This window comes from Macaca thibetana, chromosome 1, assembly GCF_024542745.1.
Source record: "Macaca thibetana thibetana isolate TM-01 chromosome 1, ASM2454274v1, whole genome shotgun sequence".
Classification (NCBI taxonomy): Eukaryota; Metazoa; Chordata; class Mammalia; order Primates; family Cercopithecidae; genus Macaca; species Macaca thibetana.
Window position 1 is genome coordinate 61,066,814 of NC_065578.1, and position 20,627 is coordinate 61,087,440.

The 20,627-nt window shown below is 41.0% G+C and overlaps 1 protein-coding gene across 7 annotated transcripts in view; it reads left to right on the forward strand.

Moving 5' to 3' along the window:
* PATJ (PATJ crumbs cell polarity complex component) overlaps window positions 1–20,627 on the forward strand; it is a 426,007-nt gene that overhangs the window by 132,375 nt on the left and 273,005 nt on the right. For 6 of the 7 annotated variants that reach the window (XM_050752580.1, XM_050752940.1, XM_050752911.1 and 3 more), the window contains 2 exons: window positions 5,336–5,459; window positions 14,660–14,831. In XM_050752580.1, coding sequence (XP_050608537.1) covers window positions 5,336–5,459; window positions 14,660–14,831 — 296 coding nt within the window. The remainder of the gene's footprint in view (window positions 1–5,335; window positions 5,460–14,659; window positions 14,832–20,627) is intronic. The other variant, XM_050752817.1, reaches the window with a different exon arrangement.

A 20,627-nucleotide genomic window follows, 5' to 3' on the forward strand; every position in this document is an offset into this window, starting at 1 on the left:
TAGTTCCCTGACCTACTTGACACCTTGTGACAGAGGTGCCCCATTTACTCAGCCCACCGCTCTCCTCGAGGGAGGGAGTGTGTGAGCAAACAAGGTGAGAACTAGAGTACATGCGTGCTGGAACCAGCTGACTGCTTTGGTGTGGGCAAGGGTAAACTCCACTCACTCAGACCTGCAGCGTTCACCCCCTGTGGGAGGGGAGCGCTCAGGTGAACGGGTGCAGGAGCCAGGGCAAGCGCTTTTGGGCACTGGCAGGAGCAAATTCTATGCAGGCCCAGTGGCAGCATCTAGGGGAGGTGCCTGTGACCTCCAAAGCCCCAAAGGGCATGTTACAGTGCTCTTTTAGCTCTGCCACCTGCAGATGGTTTAAGTGTTAACAGTTCAGTTGGCCCTTGGCCTTTTCACGTGAGGCAACTGCCCTCTCCCAGTGAGGGCAAAGGGCCAGTGTAACAGCCTTTTGTATCACACTTGTGGCTCCTGAGTTCTTTCTGGTATCCAGGAAAAATGAGGCTCCACGAACGAATTGAAGGATGGTAAATGTGGGGATTTTATTGCCAATAAAGTGGCTCTCAGTGGGAAGGGGAGCTGCAAAGGAGATGGAGAGGTGGGTAGGTAATCTTCCCCAGAAGTCCAGCCGTCTCTGGCTGGATTCTTCTCCAAAGTTACACTGTCAGACTGTCCCTCTAAAGTCAAGCCGCTTCTCTCTGATGTCTAGCTGTAGTCCCTGACATTCAGCTGCTTCTCCTCTATGCCAGCTGAATCTAGGGTCTTTATAGGCACAGGATGGGACGGGGTGAGGGCATGGGTGGTTTAGGAAAAGGTAACGTTTGAGCAGGAAAACAAGAATAGAAGTTCTCACTTTGGGCCATGGTTTTAGGCTTGAGGGTGGGGTTTTGTCAGGGACCTGCCCTTAAATTTCTCTGCCTCCTGTCACTATCAACACCAACTCTGAGGTTCCTGTAGGTCCCCACCATATATACCATATTTTGTTTTTCCATTCATCTGTTGATGGATATTTAGGTTGTTTCTACCTTTGGCCATTGCGAATAATGCTGTTATGAACATTGGGATATAAATATCTGTTGAAATCCCTGCTTTCAGTTCTTTTTAGTATATACTCAGCAGTGGAATTGCTGGATCATATGCTAATGCTATATTTAATTTTTGGGGAGCTATACTGTTTTCTACAGCAAGCAGCTGCTCCAGTTTATATTTCCATTAGCAAAGCACGAGGTTTCAAATTTCTCCACAGTCTCTCCAACACTTGTTTGCTGGCTTTGTGTTTGTTTCTTAGGAGTATAAAGTGCTATTTTATATTTTGTTTTGCATTACCCTAACAATTAGTGATATTGAGCATCCTTTCATGTGCTTATTTGGCCATCTTTATGTATTCCTTTGGAGAAATGTCTGTTCAAGTCCTTTGTCCATTTTTTAAAGATTTGTTGTTTTTTTGTTTTTGTTTTTTGCCTGAGGGTTATTTACCTAAGAATAATTCTATGTTCTTATTTTCTTCTCTTTTTAGAAAAAAAAAAAATCTTCTCTATTAAAAACAAAACAAAAACAAACAAAAAACAGAAAAAAGAAATTCATGTTTATTTAATTTATTTTTTATTTTTTTTGAGACGGAGTTTCGCTCTTGTTGCCCAGGCTGGAGTGCAGTGGTGCAATCTTGGCTCACCACAACCTCTGCCTCCCAGGTTCAAGCGATTCTCCTGCCTCAGCCTCGCAAGTAGGTGGGATTACAGGCATGCGCCACCATGCCTGGATAATTTTATATATATATATATATATATTTATATATATATATATATATATATATATTTTTTTTTTTTTTTTTTTTGAGATGGAATCGCACTCTGTCACCCAGGCTGGAGTGCAGTGGTGTGATCTCGGCTCACTGCAACCTCCATCTCCGGGGTCCAAGCAATTCTTCTACCTCAACCTTCCAAGTAGCTGGGATTATAGATACCCATCACCACGCCCAGCTAGTTTTTGCATTTTTTGGTAGAGATGAGGTTTCACCACATTGGCCAGGCTGGTCTCGGACTCCCAACCTCAGGTGATCCACCCGCCTCGGCCTCCCAAAGTGTGGGGATTACAGGCTTGAGCCACTGCTCCCAGCCAGAAATTCAGGTTTATAAAGATCTCACCTATCATACCCAATGTATTAAAATCCCAGATTTGGATATCAGTTTTCTTCTTCATTTACTACTAACAGAATTACCATTAACTGTTTAAAAAGTCCAAGTGGCCCCAAATTATAACCTTCTTCTTTTTAACTGTGCAGTTCCTTCCAACTCCTCACTCTTTTCTGTAAGAAGTTCTTGCTTATTTTATTCTAGGCATCTATGTAGTCAGATCCCCTTTCTGACCCCTATTTAATATTTGAGTCGAGTCCTGTGTTCCTTAGGCTCCATTAGGTATCTGATATAGTTACATACTTACCTGAGGTGAGCAAAAATCACCTGGTGGCCATCAAGCAGACCATCTGGAGGCAAACTCCTTAGCTGAGGAATTTAGATGTATAATGAAGAGAGCAAAGATCACCTGGTGGTCATCAAGCAGGCCATCCAGAGGCAAAACTCCTTATCTGAGGAATTTAGAAGCAATTAGACTTCCCTGTTATCTAAAGCCAGCATCTGGTTACCAGGTTGCTTTCCCAGAAATGTATAAGTAGCTAGAATTTCTATATATCTCCTGAATGCATGCATATCGAAACTCATTGTGCAGGCTTTGCGGACATCAAGGCACCAACATGTCTACAAATGTAATCATCTATCATGACCTGCAAAACTAATAGGGTCCAAATTACCCTTAAGTTCCTGCTTTAAGGTCTACAAATACCCCTAAGGAAAATCCACGGAGGCCCACTCAGTCCTCTCTTGCTGAAGCGCCCCACTACAACGTTCTTTCTGTCTAAGAAAACTTGACTTTTTAAGCCTGTGCTGTTGTCAGTAAATTCTCTTTACTACCTGCGTGCCAATCACTTTCTGTTGCTGGGGCTCTGCCACCTTGCCCAGCATTACCAAATTCATATTCTACTTTGGAAAGCTGGAAGTATTTTGTATACCGGCTTATGAATGATCCTTCTCTTATCATTGAAGTCTGACCACTTTACAGAAAAAGTAGACCATCTTGTTTTCGAAATTCTAGCAATAAAGAATAGTGTAGTGTTAGTCACCTTAAATGAATTATGGTACATCCCTAAGGTGGCTATAAAATAGTCATTTAAATTTGTACTGATAAAATTTCTTATTTTTATTATTTATTTATTTATAGAGACAGGGTCTCACTCTTTTGCCCAGGCTGGAGTGTCATGATCACAGCTCACTCCAGCCTCAGCCTCCCAGGCTCAGGCTGTCCTCCCATCTCAGCCTCCTGAGTAGCTGGGACTGCAGGCACACACTGCCATGCCTGGCTAATTTTTGTAATGTTTTTGTAGAGATGGGGTTTCACCATGTTGACCAGCTTGTCTCAATCTCCTGGCTTCAAGTGATCTACCCATTTCGGCCTCCCAAAGTGCTGGGATTACAGGCATGAGCCACTGCACCTGGCCGTAAAATTTTTTAAAATATAAAAAGATACTTAAAGTGAAAATATGATGTTTTCTATCTTAGTCTGTTTGGCCTGCTATAACAAGATACCATTAACTGGGTAGCTTATAAACAAACAAACTTATTTCTCACAGTTATGAAGGCTGGGAAGTCCAAGATGAAGATGTCCACACATTTGGTGATGTTAGAGGCAGGAGGCGGACAAAGGCCTAGGCAGATAGGGAAGGGTCCCTGGAGAACCTCTGACCCCGCCCACAAGTGTTTACACCAGATGTTTTGTACAGATAAGGGAACATGCACAGGGAGTTTGCCTAGGCATGCCCACAGCAGGCTGGAGACCCATGCACTCCACCCATGAATGGGGTGGAGCCACCAGGAATTTGTGTCTTATGCAGGGGAGGAGCCTGGCCTCTTCAGCTGGTGTGTGGTAGCCCAGGTATTCAATCTGGGATGTGAAAACCTGTTTGCAGGACCCCCTCTCTTTGCTGAGAGCTTTCTTTTTGCTTAAAAATTCCACCCTTCTCACTCTTCAGTGTGTCCGTGTGCCTAATTCTTCCTGATCGTGAGACAAGAACCCGGATTAGCTGAGTTAAGGAGCAAAAAATTCTGCATCAGTGAGGGCCCCCTTTCTGGTTCATAAATGTCATCCTTTAGCTGTGTCCTCACAGGGTGGAAGAGTGGAATAAGCTCCTTTGGGCCCATTTTTTATTTATTTATTTATTTATTTATTTATTTATTTATTTATTTATTTTTGAGACAGTGTCTCTCTCTCTCTCTCTCTCTCTGTCACTCAGGTGGAGTGCAATGGCCTGTTCTGAGCTCACCGCAACTTCTGCCTCCCAGATTCAAGCAATTCTCCTCAGCCTCCTAGGTAGCTGGGATTACAGCCATGCACCACCATGCCTGGCTAATTTTTGTATTTTTAGTAGAGACAGGGTTTCCCCATATTGGCTGGGCTGGTCTTGAATGCCTGGTTCAAGTGATCCACCTGCCTTGGTCTCCCAAAGTGTTGGGATTACAGGTGTGAGCCACCGCGCCTGGCCCCTGGGGCCTATTTTATAAAGGCACTACCAATCCCATTCATCAGGGCTCTGCCCTCATAACCCTATCACCCCGCAAAAGTCCCCACCTCTAAATATCTTCACCTTGGGGGTTAGGATTTTAATATATGAATTTGCGGGGTCAGGGGGAACATAAATATTTTGGCATTCTGGAAGATTGTGACTTTGGAAAACCATAAAAGACATGTATATAAAAGCAAGATGGGAGGAAAATGCAGTTAAGTTATCAACAACACTTACCTGTAGGTTTTAGGTTTGGGTAGCTAGGTATTCACCAGGCAGATAAGAGTGCTAACAAATGCTTAGAGATATGAAAATTTATCACATATTTTGGAGTCAGCAAGGAAGCTATTTATCTGTAGATATCAGTGCAACACAATCCAGGAGGCTGTGTGTATCTGCAATTGACCTTGCTTGACCTGATAGATCTTTTATTCCTCTACCTTGGTATATGTTTATTTAAATCCACTTATTAAGGCTTATAAAGCAGTTTTTTTGGTTAAAAATCTAGGACTGAATAAACAGATTTTGCTAGCCTATACTCTTGCAGATATTGTTACCAGAATTTGTTACTGCTTACCACAGTATAAACCATTACTTGAGAATGCCTGTTTGCAAGGCCAGTTTTCCACTATCATTATTACTTGGCTTGAACAACTGTACAGTAATACATTTTTTTTCATAAAGTACTAATGCATTTCTATTTTTCTTCCTCTCAAGATGAAAGAAAATTTTGTCATGGAGTCCCTACCATCTGTACCATCAACTGAAGGAAACAGTCAACAATGCAGATTTGATGACCTGGAAAATCTTAATTCATTAGCAAAAAGTAGTCTGGATTTAGGTTTGTGGCTTTTGTTTCTCATAAACACAAATTACATTATTCTGCAAGCTTTCATTTTTATGTTTGTATACATGAATTTTACATGTATTTTTATTCATTATGATGTTTTGAGTTTACATCTGCTTATTAATTAATCTGCTTCAGAATACCTGAAAGAATAAACAAGCCTCAGATTTCAACTTAGAATTTTCAGATTCTCTTTTCTGAGAGGGCTACATTTTCTCTGCCTCATGTTGCATTTTACTAGCAGTATGGATTGAAACTCAGACTAGAACCTTACGCCAAATCTGAAATAAGTTTCTACCAATATGTATTAAAATCTCTGATGCTCTTAAGTAATATTGCTAGCTCATTTAATGGGACTGTTAAATATTAATAAAGAGAGGCATATTTTAAACATTTATGAAACATTTTTATAGCCATATATTACAGTCAATTTTAGTACATTAATAACTTAGTTTCCATTAAAGAATTCTAAAAGTATAGTGCCTCGCCCTGCTGCCCCTCAATATCGATTCTTATATATGTTTGAAAACTTGACTTTAAAAAAGAATTTTTCTTCATCTAACACTAAAATATCGAATGTCATTATAAAATTGACATCCCTAGGGAGATTGTTAAATGCTTTCATAGCACTGGGATTTATAGAGCCATTGTTGAGGATTTATGCTGTCCTTCACTTGTTATGACTACTTATAAGTCTTTCTCTGTGTTGTATAGTAATATGTTGTAAGGGTAGAGAGGGCTATAGAAAGTGATGTAACAGTTTTATATGAGATTAGGATTCTATTAAGTAAATTCTAAAAAATTGAATACTTAAGGGTAAAAATTGCAGGCATCTCTGAGATGATAACATACAGTTTCCTGTGGGTCAAAACAGAGCACGGAAAAAAAAAGAAGACAGAGTATGAATACTTAATTTTAAATATCTAAGATTAGATGAATCTATCCAAGTTTTCGAGATCATGACTAGGAGAAAAATGGGACTTACCAGAATAAAACTCTCCAGGTATATTGCTTTCTAAAATTCACCACATTTCATGCAGTTCTCTATTAAATAGTTGGAGAAGATTTATAGCACATATGTTTCAGTAAATGAATAAATAGAACATATCTGTTTCATTACTATTAATACTAAAGCAAACTTAGCACCATTTTGGACCAGATGAGTCTTTCAGTGAGGGTGGGGTACCCTGTGCATTGTAGGATGCTTAGCAGCGTCCCTGTCCTCTAACCCTAGATGCCAGTGGCACACCCTCTCCCAGTCATGATGAAAATGAAAATGTCTCCAGATGTTGCCAAATGTATACTGTATAAACCACTGGTTTATACTGTCAAGATCAAAAGAAATAGACTAGCTATGTGGGCTGGTGTTGGGTGGAGGAGCAGTAGAATAAGAGGCAATCTTAGATTTATCTACAGAACAATGAATTTAGAAATAATTGTTGAGAACCTCTGCGTAAAGGGATATTCTTGACCTTTTGGTTAATCCAAAATTATATATCTTTAAAAAGCATATACGCTTCATAGGTTATGAAACTAAATATTTAAATTTGGATAATTAATAATGTCATTATTGACATTATTGCATTGAGTAATATACTTGGTGTTACAAGATTTTGGAAGATTTCAGACAGAAGGTAGTTCTGTTTCCCAGTCTTTGACTGCTCAAAGACTGGGTTATGCCATTTGCAAGTCCAAGGTGATTCTGTGTTATTGTCAAGACTCAGTGCACATGCTTACTTGCAGGCCTGTCTCTTACTACACACTAAGCTTCAGGGGAATAAGGACTGTATCTGATTATGTTCACATAGTAGGTGCTCGAGAAATATTTGTTGAATGAGAAAATGATGTACTGCTCACGTGGTTATTCAACAGCATATCAGCTCACTCCTTTTTTTTTTTTTTTTCGCAGTTGCTAAGTTGTATAGTAACCCGATCTCTACTTTGGATTCTCCTTGCCTTTATTTTGTTATTCCATTCTTGCGTCTCACGAAATGTAGACCTTTAGAAAATTTCCGCCATTCCTCTCCTATAGGCATTAACTTCTGATATGGTTTGGCTCTGTGTCCCCACCCAAATCTCATGTTGAATTGTGATTCGCAACATTGGGGAAGGGACTTGGTGGGAGGTGATAGTATCATGAGGGCAGATTTCCCCCATCTGTTCTCATGATAGTGAGTTAATTTTCAAGAGATCTGATGGTTTAACAGTGTGTGGCACGTCCTCCTTTGCGCACGCTCTCTCTCTCCTACTGCCATGTGAAGACATGCTTCCCCTTCACCCCTCTGCTATGATTGTAAGTTTCCTGAGGCCTTCCTAGCCATGCCTTCTGTACAGCCTCTGGAACTGTGAGTCAATTAAACATGTTTTCTTTGTAAATTACCCAGCCTCTGTACCCCTGTTATGACCATTACCTGACGACTACAGGTGCCCTACAGGACTCAGTCTTTTTCATGGGCTCCTGGGTTTCTCTGTGCACTTGGTGGACAGCTCTGTAAAGTGTAACTGTGTGAAGTGCTGTGACAAGTGAGAAATGTGTGCCTGTGTACCAACAGGGTACATGGAGGAGGCAGTGGGGCAGAGGGCACAGGTAGCCTTTGTGTGGAGCAATTCATGAAGTTTTAAACTGCACCAATCTACGCAACTTAGTGGTGTAGTTTAATAGACTGCTTTTTCCAGTGTAGCTGGATGGGACATAGCTCTGTAAATAGAACCAGTTTTCTGTTCTGAAAACTCTGGTTTTAGGCCATTCCTGCCTGAGCGCCAGTCCTGTCCTGGTCCTTCCTCCTCAATGGGGGAGAGGCAGACATCAGCAAAGCTGGAACAGTGGGGCAGTGCTTTGATTGTTGTGTGGGAATGGACGCCCTAGTGGATGGGAGCAAAGGGGAGTATGGAGATTGGGGAAAGATAACTGAGACTTCCTTTAATCCCACCAAGCATGACAGTATTTTCACCCCATATCTACAACATTGCCAACTGATTAGACCCTGATTCCAAAGTTTCTAGATGAAATGAAAAGCAGAAGTGGTAGTGAGTTTACTAGAAAATTTGTTCAAGATGAATGCATGGAAAGAGTTTCAGTGATGATTATAGGAAAAGTTTTAGGCTAGGTATGGTGGCTCATACCTATAATTCTAGCACTTTGTGAGGCCAAGGCAGGAGGATCACTTGAGCCCAGGAGTTCTAGACCAGCCTGGGCAACATAGGGAGACCCCATCTCTATTGAAAAAAAAAAAAAAGTTTTAAAAGAGTATCTGTATTGCTTAGTCAGAGGTCATTTGTGATTTTCTACTAAGGCAGGTACCCCAAATATACTATGAACTTATGGAATTATTTTTGTTTGTTTGTTTGAGATGGAGTCTGTCTCTGTCACCCGTGCTGGAGTGCAGTGGTGCAATCTCGGTGCACTGCAACCTCCACCTCCCAGGTTCAAGTGATTCTCCTGCCTCAGCCTCCTGAGTAGCTGGGATTTCAGGCATGTGCTACCACACCCAGCTAATTTTTTTGTATTTTTAGTAGAGATGGGGTTTCACCATGTTGGCCAGGCTGGTCTTGAACACCTGACCTCGTGATCCGCCCACGTCGGCCTCCCAAAGTGTTGGGATTACAGGCGTGAGCCACCACACCCGGCTGAACTTACGGGCTTAAGGAAGACATTTGATGCACAATTCATCATATTCTTGTAAACATGATAAAAACAATGGGCTGATAAATTATAATGAATTACTGGGGTATATCCTATGAGTGATTAATGGGTTTATGCCTGCATAGGTACAGGTCTCTAATATAGGCCATAGGACTCTATGCACAGGTTGCCTTGGTTATTCTTTTTCTCAGGAAATGGGGTAATGGCACAGATGGCATGTTGGATAAATTCACACATTCCAGGAAATTGGGAAGGATTGTCAGTATGTTGGATGACAGAGCTAAGATCCAAAGTGACCTTGATGATCTAGAATGAAGGCCTCCATCAAATAAGATAAACTATTTAAAAAGAAGAAGAAAAGTTTGAAGCTGTGCTGTTTGGACCCAAAACCTAACTGCCCACTTCTAAGATGGGAGAGACGTTGTTTGTAATTTGGTTTTTCTATCATTGCAGAGTTCTCCAGTACAGTGAGAAGAACAAATAAGGCTCACAGGACTTAGGGTTTCAGAATTTTTTTTTTTTTTTTTTTTTGGAGCCCAACTACTTCTGGGTCCCATTCTTTTGCTTGGTATATTGCTAAGCAACAGTGCTTTTTGTAGTGGCAAATCAAAACATTGGTAAAATTCCATCTCTTTCATCAAGCCTCCTCCTCATGCTATTCCTCCTACCTAGAATGGTATTGCAGATTTTTATGGGACTGATTCCCTATCACCATCCAGGTTTTTGACTACTCCATCTATTTTTTCTTTTCTTTTTCTTTTTATACAGAGTCTCACTCTGTCATCCAGGCTGGAGTGCAGTGGCATGATCTTGGCACACTGCAACCTCCACCTCCTGGGTTCAAGTTATTCTTCTGCCTCAGCCTCCCAAGTAGCTGGGATTACAGGCACACGCCACCACACCTGGCTAATTTGTATTTTTAGTAGAGATGGGGTTTCATCATGCTGGCCAGGCTGGTCTCAAACTCCTGACCTCAAGTGATCCACCTGACTCAGCCTCCCAAAGTGCTGGGATTACAGGTGTGATCCCAGCACACCTGACGAGCTACTCACCTGTTTCTGTTCCTACCTGTTGCTTTATTTTCCTTCTTAGAACTTACCATGAGCTAAAATTGTGCTGTGTTCTTTCTGTATCTCTCTCCACTAGAATGTTAGCTCCCAGGAATAGGAACTTTGTCAGTTTTGTACATTTAGCTATCTCTAATGCCTAGAATAGTTCCTGGCAAGTAGCGGGTGCTTTATAAACATTTGTTAAGTGAATTTGTGAATGCGTGATTGAAGAACAGCCACAGAATGTTGGATACACTTAAAGGTATTTTTGTAGCTTCAGCTTCTTACCCCATTAGCCAAAGAAGTAAAATACTTAAGGTTTTGTGTCTTCTCACATTTATTTGATGGGAAACAAAACAAAATATAGAAGGTGCATTAGAACTTTTTTTCTTTGTTACATTTTCTAGGTTAAGCTCTACCAGATATTTTTAAATCCATAGAAGGTATGCAAACCAAAAAATAGATGTCCACAATCTTGATAAGAGCATACACTTGATTTCTTACCATTTGAATAAAAGCTATGTTATTATTACTCAACCCAGTACAATAGTATTTTATCATCTTACACGGGTTTGAGCTTTCAGTCATACTTTAATCACATAATGTGTGATATTTTAAAATATTTTTTCTTCCAAGAACACAGTGTTCAAAGAAATACATTGCAGGAAAAACTGTTTTGGCCAGCACAGTGGCTCATGCTTGTAATCCCAACACTTTGGGAGGCCAAGGCAGGTGGATCACTTGAAGTCAGGAGTTCAAGACCAGTCTGGCCAACATGACGAAACCCTGTCTCTACTAAAACTACAAAAATTAGCCAGGCATGGTGGCACACACCTGTAATCTCAGCTACTCAGGTGGCTGAGGCAGGAGAATCACTTGAACCTGGGAGGCAGAGGTTGCAATGAGCCAAGATTGCACCACTGCACTCCAGCCTGGGTGACCAAGCGAGACCTTGTCTTGAAAATAAAATAAAATAAAATAAAATAAAATAAAATAAAGTAAAGTAAAATAAAATAAAATAAAATCTATCTACAACGTACTGTGCCATGCATTGGAAAACCTAAGGCACTATTTGTTGTTCTCTATTTTCTAGAATTACAGACAGAGAAAAGCATCATGTTTGGAAGAGTTTAGCATACACAGCTCAGTGCAGAGTGAAGAATACATAAGGCAGGCAGCGGAGACATTCAGAAGAGTCCAGCTGTGGGGACCTTGTGTGCCGGGGAGGACCTTGAATTTGACCTGTCTGCTCAGAAGCCTTATGCTGGGGCCTATGGGGGCAGCTTCACAGGATCCATGAACCACAGTTAAAACATTTTTTTTTTTGTTTTTTTGAAATAGAGTCTCACTTTGTCGCTCAGGCTGGAAGTACAGTGGCGTGATCTTGGCTCAATGCAACCTCCGCCTCCCAGGTTCAAGAGATTCTCATGCCTCAGCCACCTGAGTAGCTGAGATTACAGGTGTGTGCCACCACACCCAGCTGATTTTTGTATTTTTAGTAGAGACAGGGTTTTGTCATGTTGGCCAGACTGGTCTTGAACTCCTGACCTCAAGCGATCCACCTGCCTTGGCCTCCCAGTGTTGGGATTACAGGCGTGAGCCACCGTGCTGGCCAAAACAGTTTTTCATGCAATGTATTTCTTTGAACACTATGTTCTTGGAAGAAAAAACATTTTAAAATATCACACATTATAGTGATTAAAATATGACTTAAAGCTCAAACAAGGTCTCACTTGGTCGCCCAGGCTGGAGTGCAGTGGTGCAATCTTGGCTCACTGCAACCTCTGCCTTTTGGGTTCAAGCGATTCTCCTGCCTCAGCCTCCCGAGTAGCTGGGATTACAGGTGTGTGCCACCACGCCTGGCTAATTTTTGTATTTTTAGTAGAGACGAGGTTTCGCCATGTTGTCCAGGCTGGTCTTGAACTCCTGACCTCAGGTGATCCACCCACCTTGGCCTCCCAAAGTGCTGGGATTACAGGTGTGAGCTACCGCACCCAGCCCGATCTTTAGGCCCTCCATTTACCTTGTCTGATTAAGCACAATTATTTTAGGCTCCCCATTTATATCATTTGAATAAATGGCATTCCCAAATCACTGAGGGTGTTTAATCAGAAGTCTCAAAGCTCCTTTACGAGATGATCAAAGATATACTTGTTCTGTAGAATGGACCGTGGGATGTACAATAGATGGGACTTCCATTCTAATCATAACATGAGCTGTAGATTTCTTTGTTCTTCTTTCTTTTGGAAAACAGTATACTCATTATTTTTTAAACTTAAAAACTCATTGTTGGCTTATTAAGCAAGTACTGTATTTATGTGTTGAGAAATATTTGCTAGGTGCTTTCTGTATAGGAGTGCTGCTCTGGGTCATGAGAGTGGAGCCGTGAGCAAAATAAAGTCGGCCCTCGTGGAGCCCACGTTCTGGTGGGGGTAGTCAATAACAAATTAATGTATAATATTATAGGGTTCATGAGGGAAAATAAAGCAGTAAAAAGAAATAGGGAATGTTTGAGGAGGAGGCCTATTTTATATGGAGTGGTCTGGCTGTTTTAGTAACAGTTGACTGACACGTGAGTAAAGTAAGCCAGCCCTGTGTGAAAACATTTGGGATATGGCTGAGAGAACAAAAATGCAAAGTTTTGAGGAGGTTATATGCTTGGTGACAAAAAACAATTAAGTGTGTTCCTGGAGGATAAATAAGATAATGCAGATAAACAAAAAGTAGAAATAAAAAATTGTCTGCAGAGGTAATCGCGATTTGGTTTATAATCTTCCAAATTTTTCCAGTTTATATGAAACACTATCTGTCTACCCTCATAACTGTGTCATCTCAGCTTTCTCCCTCAACCCCAGATCTTCTGGGTTTCTTTTCCTTTTGTTTTTGTTTTTGAAACAAGGTCTCACTCTGTTGCCCAGGCTAGAGTACAGTGGCGACATCGTTCCTCGCTGTGATCATCCTCTCGGACTCTAGTGATCCTCCTGCCACAGCCTCCCGAGTAGCTGAGATTACAGGCATGCTCCACCAAGCCTGGCTCCTGGAGTTTCGCATGTTGCCCAAGCTGGTCTTGAATTCTTGGGCTCAAGGAGTCCACCTGCCTCAATCTCCCAGAATGCTGAGTTTATAGGCATGAGCACCTGCACCTGGCCAATATTCTGTTTTTAAATAATAAACCATTGTAACACAGCTTAACTTCCTCTCCATAGATAACCATGGTGTTGAATCCTATATATTATACCTTACGCACTATCTTTTTATAGTGTGTGTGAGGATGTGTATAGACAATATATGTGGACATACCCACACACACATCTATATATGATAGTTATACTGTGCCTAGTATATATACATGTATCAACATTTGATCTATTGTGGTGAGACTAAAGGAGCTTTCTTTATTTGGGCAAATGTAAGGAGAAAATACTAGCTTTTAATTGCTTAAATTAACATGATAATTATATAACATGCTACCAACAACTAGGGAAGAACATAAGAAATAAAGTCCAAAAATCCCCACCATACTTCTCAAGCTTATTATGTGAACCTTTCTAAGTAGAAATCAAAATTAATTGTTAGGAAGTTTGTTGTAAGCATTTAAATAAATTATGGCAATCTGTACCCTTTACCTACTGGTAAAAAATTGGCAAATTTTCTTAACCTCAGTTTTCCTGTCTATAAAATATGGTTGATAGTGTCTTTTTTTTCTAACTCATAGTTGGTTGTGAGAATTAAATGAACAAGTATAGGCCAGGCGTGGTGGCTCACGCCTGTAATCTCAGCACTTTGGGAGGCTGAGGTGGGTGGATCACCTGAGGTCAGGAGTTCAAGACCAGCCTGGCCAACGTGACGAAACTCTGTCTCTACTAAAAATACAAACATTATTGTATTTTTGCATGCAACACCACACCTATAGTCCCAGCTATGCAGGAAGCTGGGGCAGGGAGAATGGCATGAATCCAGATGCGGAGGTTGCAGTGAGCCAAGATTGCGCCACTGCACTCCAGCCTGGGCAATAGAGCGAGACTCCGTCTCTAAAGAGAAAACTAGTGTAGAAGAATTCTGAAATGTATAAACAAAGCCCTTTTAAAAATAGAAGTGATTTTATTTGGTTTGTTATCCTGTGGAATTTTTTTTTTTTTTTTTTTTTAATCAGTGAAATGTCAGAGTTCTTATTGGGAAAGCTTAGGTTGATAAGAGAAAATCTGTAGTAAGATTAGATTTTTTAGTAATATTAATATTGCATAAATGTCATTTTTTCAGTGAGGCCACTGAAAATTGTAACTTCTTCTGTTGAACAATTCCTATATTCCTTCCTTCTTTATTTTTCACCAATGTGCTTATCATCATTGGATATATTAAAGCCTTTATTTATTTACTTTAATATTTTCAGTCTCCTACCTGGAAGAGTCCCCTCCCATAGTAGGTGCCCATACCTAGTTGTTGAATGACTGAAGGAGAATGAATGCCTTTTGTGTTCACTGTTATCTGGATTTGCTCTTCAGGCATGATCCCAGATGATGCCCAAGGTCCTAGCTTGCTCATTGACCTTCCTGTTGTGGCTCAAAGTAGGGAGCAAGAAGATTTGCCTTTATATCAACACCAAGTGACGCGAGTTATTTCCAAGGCCTCAGCATACACAGGAATGTTGTCTTCTAGATATGCCACTGATACATGGTATGATATCATTTCTCTTTGTTTTCACATTATAAAATAGTGGTTTTTCTTGTTTTTTTTTTTTTCTTAAAAAAATGCATGATTTTGGTAGAACATTTGGAAAATACAGAAAAATGTTATGAATAAAATCCACTATGTTTGACAATTACCGTGAGAATTTCATATACTTAAAATTTTGCCATATGTACAATTTTGTATCTTGCAGGTGTGCACAAAATGGATTACACAGAGTATTTGCTTAGAGAATGGGAGGTTAATTCAGAGTTTATTTTAACAACTCAAGCAAATGCACTTGAGGACAAATTAAAAGAAGACCAATTTAAGAGTGAGGAAATCTACGAGAATCCCTTGACTCATTACATGTTGAGTGTAAGAGGGGGTAGTTGAGGATGACTTGTGTTTTTGGACTAGAAAACTAGATATGAGAAATTAGTGCTTCAATATAATATTATAGGAACATGAATGGGTTGGAAGGGAAAATGATGAGTTCAGCTTGGAACATGTTGAGGGTTAAAGTAGCCATAGAACAACAAAGCTAAATGGAATCAATTAGATATGTGGGTCTGGGAATTAATGTTGAGGTCTGTCTGGACATGGGTAATTGAGAGCAAGATTAAGCGCAGGTGAAACTCTTGGATTTGAATGGTCATCAACACAAAGCTTAAACAATAAGGCAAGCATGGGGTCAAGATTGGAGTCCGGGAAGATAGCAATACTTAAGGCATGAACAGAGGAAGAAAGGGGTGAGCTGGAATGAACAAAAGGTAGGAGAAAATTAGTCAACTAGACAGTGACTTAGAAAGCAAAGAAAGAGAATATTGTAACAAAAGGGTCTTCACAAACTATGTTCACATGTTAGTAAGGTCAATGTAGATAAGACAGAGAAGTTTTCCTGGGGCTTGGCCATATGGATGCCGTTGGTAAGCATTGAGCATTGTTAGTAAAGTGAATTCAGAGAGTAGTGTGTTGAGAATTGAACACAAGGTTAAAAATTGCACACAGAAAGAGCTGACTAGTGTTTTGAAAATCCTGGTCATGGGTTGGGCTTGGTGGCTCATGCCTGTAATCCCAGCACTTTGGGAGGCCAAGGTGGGTGGATCACCTGAGGTCAGGAGTTCGAGACTAGCCTGGCCAACATGGAAACCTTGTCTCTACTAAAAATACAAAAATTAGCTGGGCATGGTAGTGTGTGCGTGTAACCCCAGCTACTCTGGTGGCTGAGGCAGGAGAATCACTTGAACCTGGGAGGTGGAGGTTGCAGTGAGCTGAGATTATGCCATTGCTCTCCAGTCTGGGCGACAGAGCAAGATCCCATCTCAAAAAAAAAAAAAATTAGCCTATTGTGATAGCATGCACCTGTAGTCCCAGCTACTAGGGAGGCTGAGGTGGGAGAATCATTTAAGGCTGGAAGGTTGAGGCGGGCGGCAGTGAGCTATAATTGTGCCACTGCACTCCAGCCTGGATGACATAGCGAGACCCTGTCTCAAAAAAAAAAAAAAAAAAAAAAAAAAAAAAAAGAATGCATGTTACTTAGATAACTAGACAGTATTAATGGATCAAGGCAAAGGGGAAAAATATATATATAATATATATAAGACATGCGACATTTATATTATATATTACTACATTCATATTACATGAAACTGAAGAGAATTTTCTTTGCTTGTGGAATATGCAGATGCCATAAAGGGGGTGATTAAATACAGTCTGTGGAGACGGTGGAGGGAGAAGAGGACATTGCACACTTGGAATCACCTTGGATAGTTTGATAGGAGGAAGCTCACCTGGTCCACTGAGATAGGTGCCAGGAAGGAAAAGAAGGTCTGGTTGTAGATACTTTTTATAGCTTGGGAGCAGGAATCCAAAGAGATTCTCATCCAATGATGATGTTTGTTTGTTTCTCTCACTTAGGGAGAAGATTATTTACTACTAAGAGTGATGAAGTGCTAATAAAGTGGGCATTAAAAGGAGAGGTGTGGGAGCAGAGAATAGCTTTTGAAAGAGTGATAGGGGAGTAACTACCTAGTGGTAGGGAGGTTTGAAAAATGTTTACCCTGTTTTTCCAATGCCCCCGGGAGTGAGAGAATGAGCCTCACCCACTTGAGTGTGGTATACTTGGCAGAGAACCAGAGCTGTTGAAGAGGAGGTTCAGAGAACGTTCAGTGAGGAGGTCAGGGCATGGATAGTTTGTTTACAATTCTAGCAGATTCCATGCAGCGTGATGGATGATGTACATGGCAGGTCTTGGGGTGCGGCGTGACAAAGGAAGCACATTTGAAGGAAAACCTAGAAGGGTGTGGCATTGTGAGTAGGGAGATAAGAAGCGCACAAAGGAGTTGGAGCTTTCGGCAAAGCGTAACAGGGATGAGAGATAGGGTGAGCTTAATTGGCTTTAAATGTTTTTATTAAAACCTTAATCCAACTGTGATTTTTGTGTTGACATGGGAGATATCTTACATTTAGATGATGTGCATCTCTCTGTTCAGCAACCTGAAATTTTACCCAAAGTTTTAGGTAGAAACTTCATAAAAGTTGTTCTCTGTGCTTCTGCATAGCCCATATCTGAGTGGAAGGAAGTGATACAGAAAGGCCCAACAGCTTTTGTACTCTGCAAATGCCAGGTCGGTGTGCAGAGGGAGAGTGCTGCCGGGTCTGGTTTCCTAATGTGATATCCGGTGCAGCCTCTGGAGGAACACACAGTGATAAATAAGCAATGGATTTGTTTCCTTAGGACAGATGCCTGGAAGTGGAAAAGTTAGAAACCTATTTTATGGCTTTTTATATAGTCAAAATTTTTTTCTTCTTTTTATTTTTGCGACAGGGTCTTACTCTGTTGCCCAGGCTGGAGTATAGTGGCGCCATCTCAGCTCACTGCAACCTCTGCTTCCCAGGTTCACACCATCCTCCCACCTCAGCCTCCTGAGTAGCTGGGACTACAGGCATGTGCCACCAAGCATGGCTAATGTTTGTACTTTTTTTTTTTTTTTTTTTTTTTTTTTGTAGAGATGGTGTTTTGCCATGTTGGCCAGGCCGGTCTGAAACTCCTGGGCTTAAGCAATCTGCCTGCCTTGACCTCCCAAATTGTTCAGATTATTTTTCCATGAGACACCATTGTCTTTTAAATTTCTCTTTTGCTTAGTGTGAATAGTTGAATCTGGCAGAAGAATGCAGAAGTGAGACTGCTTTTCTAAACTGTAGAACTGTAACTGTAGAATGTGAAGAATCAGAAAAGATCTAAACAAACTTCTAAGTCCACCCCTCCTTCCGTGGACAGAAGAGGAAGTGGAGCATCAGTTGTTCTTACTAAATTTGACCCCAGCTTCAGAGAGGGAAGATATGCTTTGTTCTTATCCCATTGCTTTTTCTTTTAAAGTGAGTATTTGACAAGCCGATTTCTTATGCAGGCATGGGCATTGAAGGACTCCAACCTAACCTTGTCTTAGGAGATTAGTCTTGCACTTGAAAGTTGTTTTTTAAGTTTGTTATTGGAGATTTAGGGTATATTTAAATCCCAGCAGGTTCCAGAAGAGTTCCTGTAAATCCTATTCCTTTTTTTAATCTTTAAGGTATGCCCCATGGAGTTAGGTTCATAGGTGAATATTTATTGCCACTTAGGAGCCTGCCTGAGTAATGCATAGATTATTTTAGATGATAGTCTTTCAGATAATCAGGGTGTCATGAAGTGCTAAATGGTATTTTGCAGTTCCTTCCTTGCATTAATTTTTGTGTACGACCCAGCAGAGTTGTGTGTCTATGTGCCTGCACATGCATCCATGTGCGTGAGTGCCCCAAGGGTAAGTATCAAATGGTTGTGATGTTTTATCTACACTGCACTTTTGCACTAACTTCTCCTTACCTTAGGAGGCAGGACTGGTATTAAGAGTTCAGGTGCCCCTTGAAAGTAGAGATCTCTAGAAAGGGGACTATGGGCAAGTAGGGTATAATTCTGTGGAAGGAATTCAGGTGCTCTGGTTCAGAGCACAGTAGTCCCTTCTTGTCCTCAAGAGATATGTTCCAAGACCCCCACTGGGTGCCTGAAACCACAGACATTACCAAGCCCTATATATGCTGTCTTTTTTGTACATGCATACCTATGATGAAGTTTAATTTATAAATTACATACAGTAAGAGATTAACAACAATAACTAGTAATCAAATAGATCAGTACTGCAGCAGTTGATCTGATAACAGATGGCTACTGAGTGACTTCTGGGCAGGCAGCATATATAGTGTATGGATATGCTGGACAAAGAGATGATTCACATCCCAGGCTGGGCAGCAAGATACTTCCTCATGCTACTCTGAATGGCATGCAGTTTAAAACCTATGAATTGTTTATTTCTGAAATTTTCCATTTAAGATTTTTGCCATTACTGTAGTTGATCACAGATAATTGATACCAAGGAAAGCAAAACTACAGAAAGCAAAACCTCAGCTGAGTGGAGGGAACTACTGTATCCTTCTTTGTTCCTAAGGTCACTTGAGATCGTGTTTTCAGACCTCGCGTGGTTTCAGTCTTTTTCTTCTTCATCTCTGTTATTTTGGGCTGTTTAAAGACCTATGGGTGCCCCTAGTGGGGATGTGGGTATTTCTCAGACAACAGGAGGTCTGTGGTATGGATATATTATGAGTGCTGTTCATATCTTTCTTCTGCTGTTTATACCTGTGTGACCCTGAAAGAGTTTCCTTTGTGTCTATCTTTTCTCACCTGTAAAGTAGGTAGTTCTGTAGACTGAGTAAGTATTCATACAGGCCAGTCATGGTGGCTCACGCCTGTAATCCCAGCACTTCATGTGGCCGAGGTGGGAGAATCGCTTGAGGCCAGGAGTTCAAGACGAGCCTGGGCAACATAGTGAGAACCTGCCGCTACAAAAAAATAAAATACAAGCATGGTATGTTGGTGCATGCCTGTAGTTCTAACTATTCTGGGGGCTTGGATGGGAGGATCTCTTGAGCCCAGCAGTTCGAGGTTACAGCAAACTATGATTACACTGCTGTACTCCAGCCTGGCACACACAGTGAGACCTGGTTGCTTTTTTTTTTTTTTTTTTTTCCATCTTCTCTTCTTCTTTGAGACAAGTTCTTGCTTTGTCACCCAGTCTGGAGTGCAGTGGTGTGATCACAGCTCACTGCAGCCTTGACCTCCCAGGTTCAAGCAATCCTCCCACCTCAGCCTCCCGAGTAGCTGGGATCACAGGCACCTGCCACAATGACTGGCTAATTTTTTTATTTTCTGTAGAGACAAGATCTCACTATGTTACCCAGGCTGGTCTAAACTCCTGACCTCAAGCAATCCTCCCACCTTGGCCTCCCAAAGTGCTGGGATTACAGGTGTGAGCCATAGCACCTGGCCTATTATTTTTTTTAAAGTGTATGTAAAACATTTATACAATTTTATTTCTCAGCTAGAAGTCAATAAAGCTGGGAAAGGATGCATTTAACAAGCTTAATATAACAACCTTGCCAATAGTAAATGTTTAATAGCAGGTTTGCCGTGATGTTGATGGCAGTGAAAATGATAGGCTCATGGGCCCTGACGTATACCCAGGGTAGTATCCATTGTTGCTGGGTTTATTAAATTTGCCGTGATGTTGGTGGCAGTGACAATGATAGGCTCATGGGCCCTAACGTATACCCAGGGTAGTATCCATTGTTGCTGGGTTTATTAAAACACTCAAGGAGGTTGTTGATTTAAAAAAAAAAAAAAGTAATAGGATCAAATCACAGTAAAGCAATGTGTCAGAGGCTGATGTCTGGGAAGATGGTGAACTTTAGAAGAAAGACATATTTAAAATG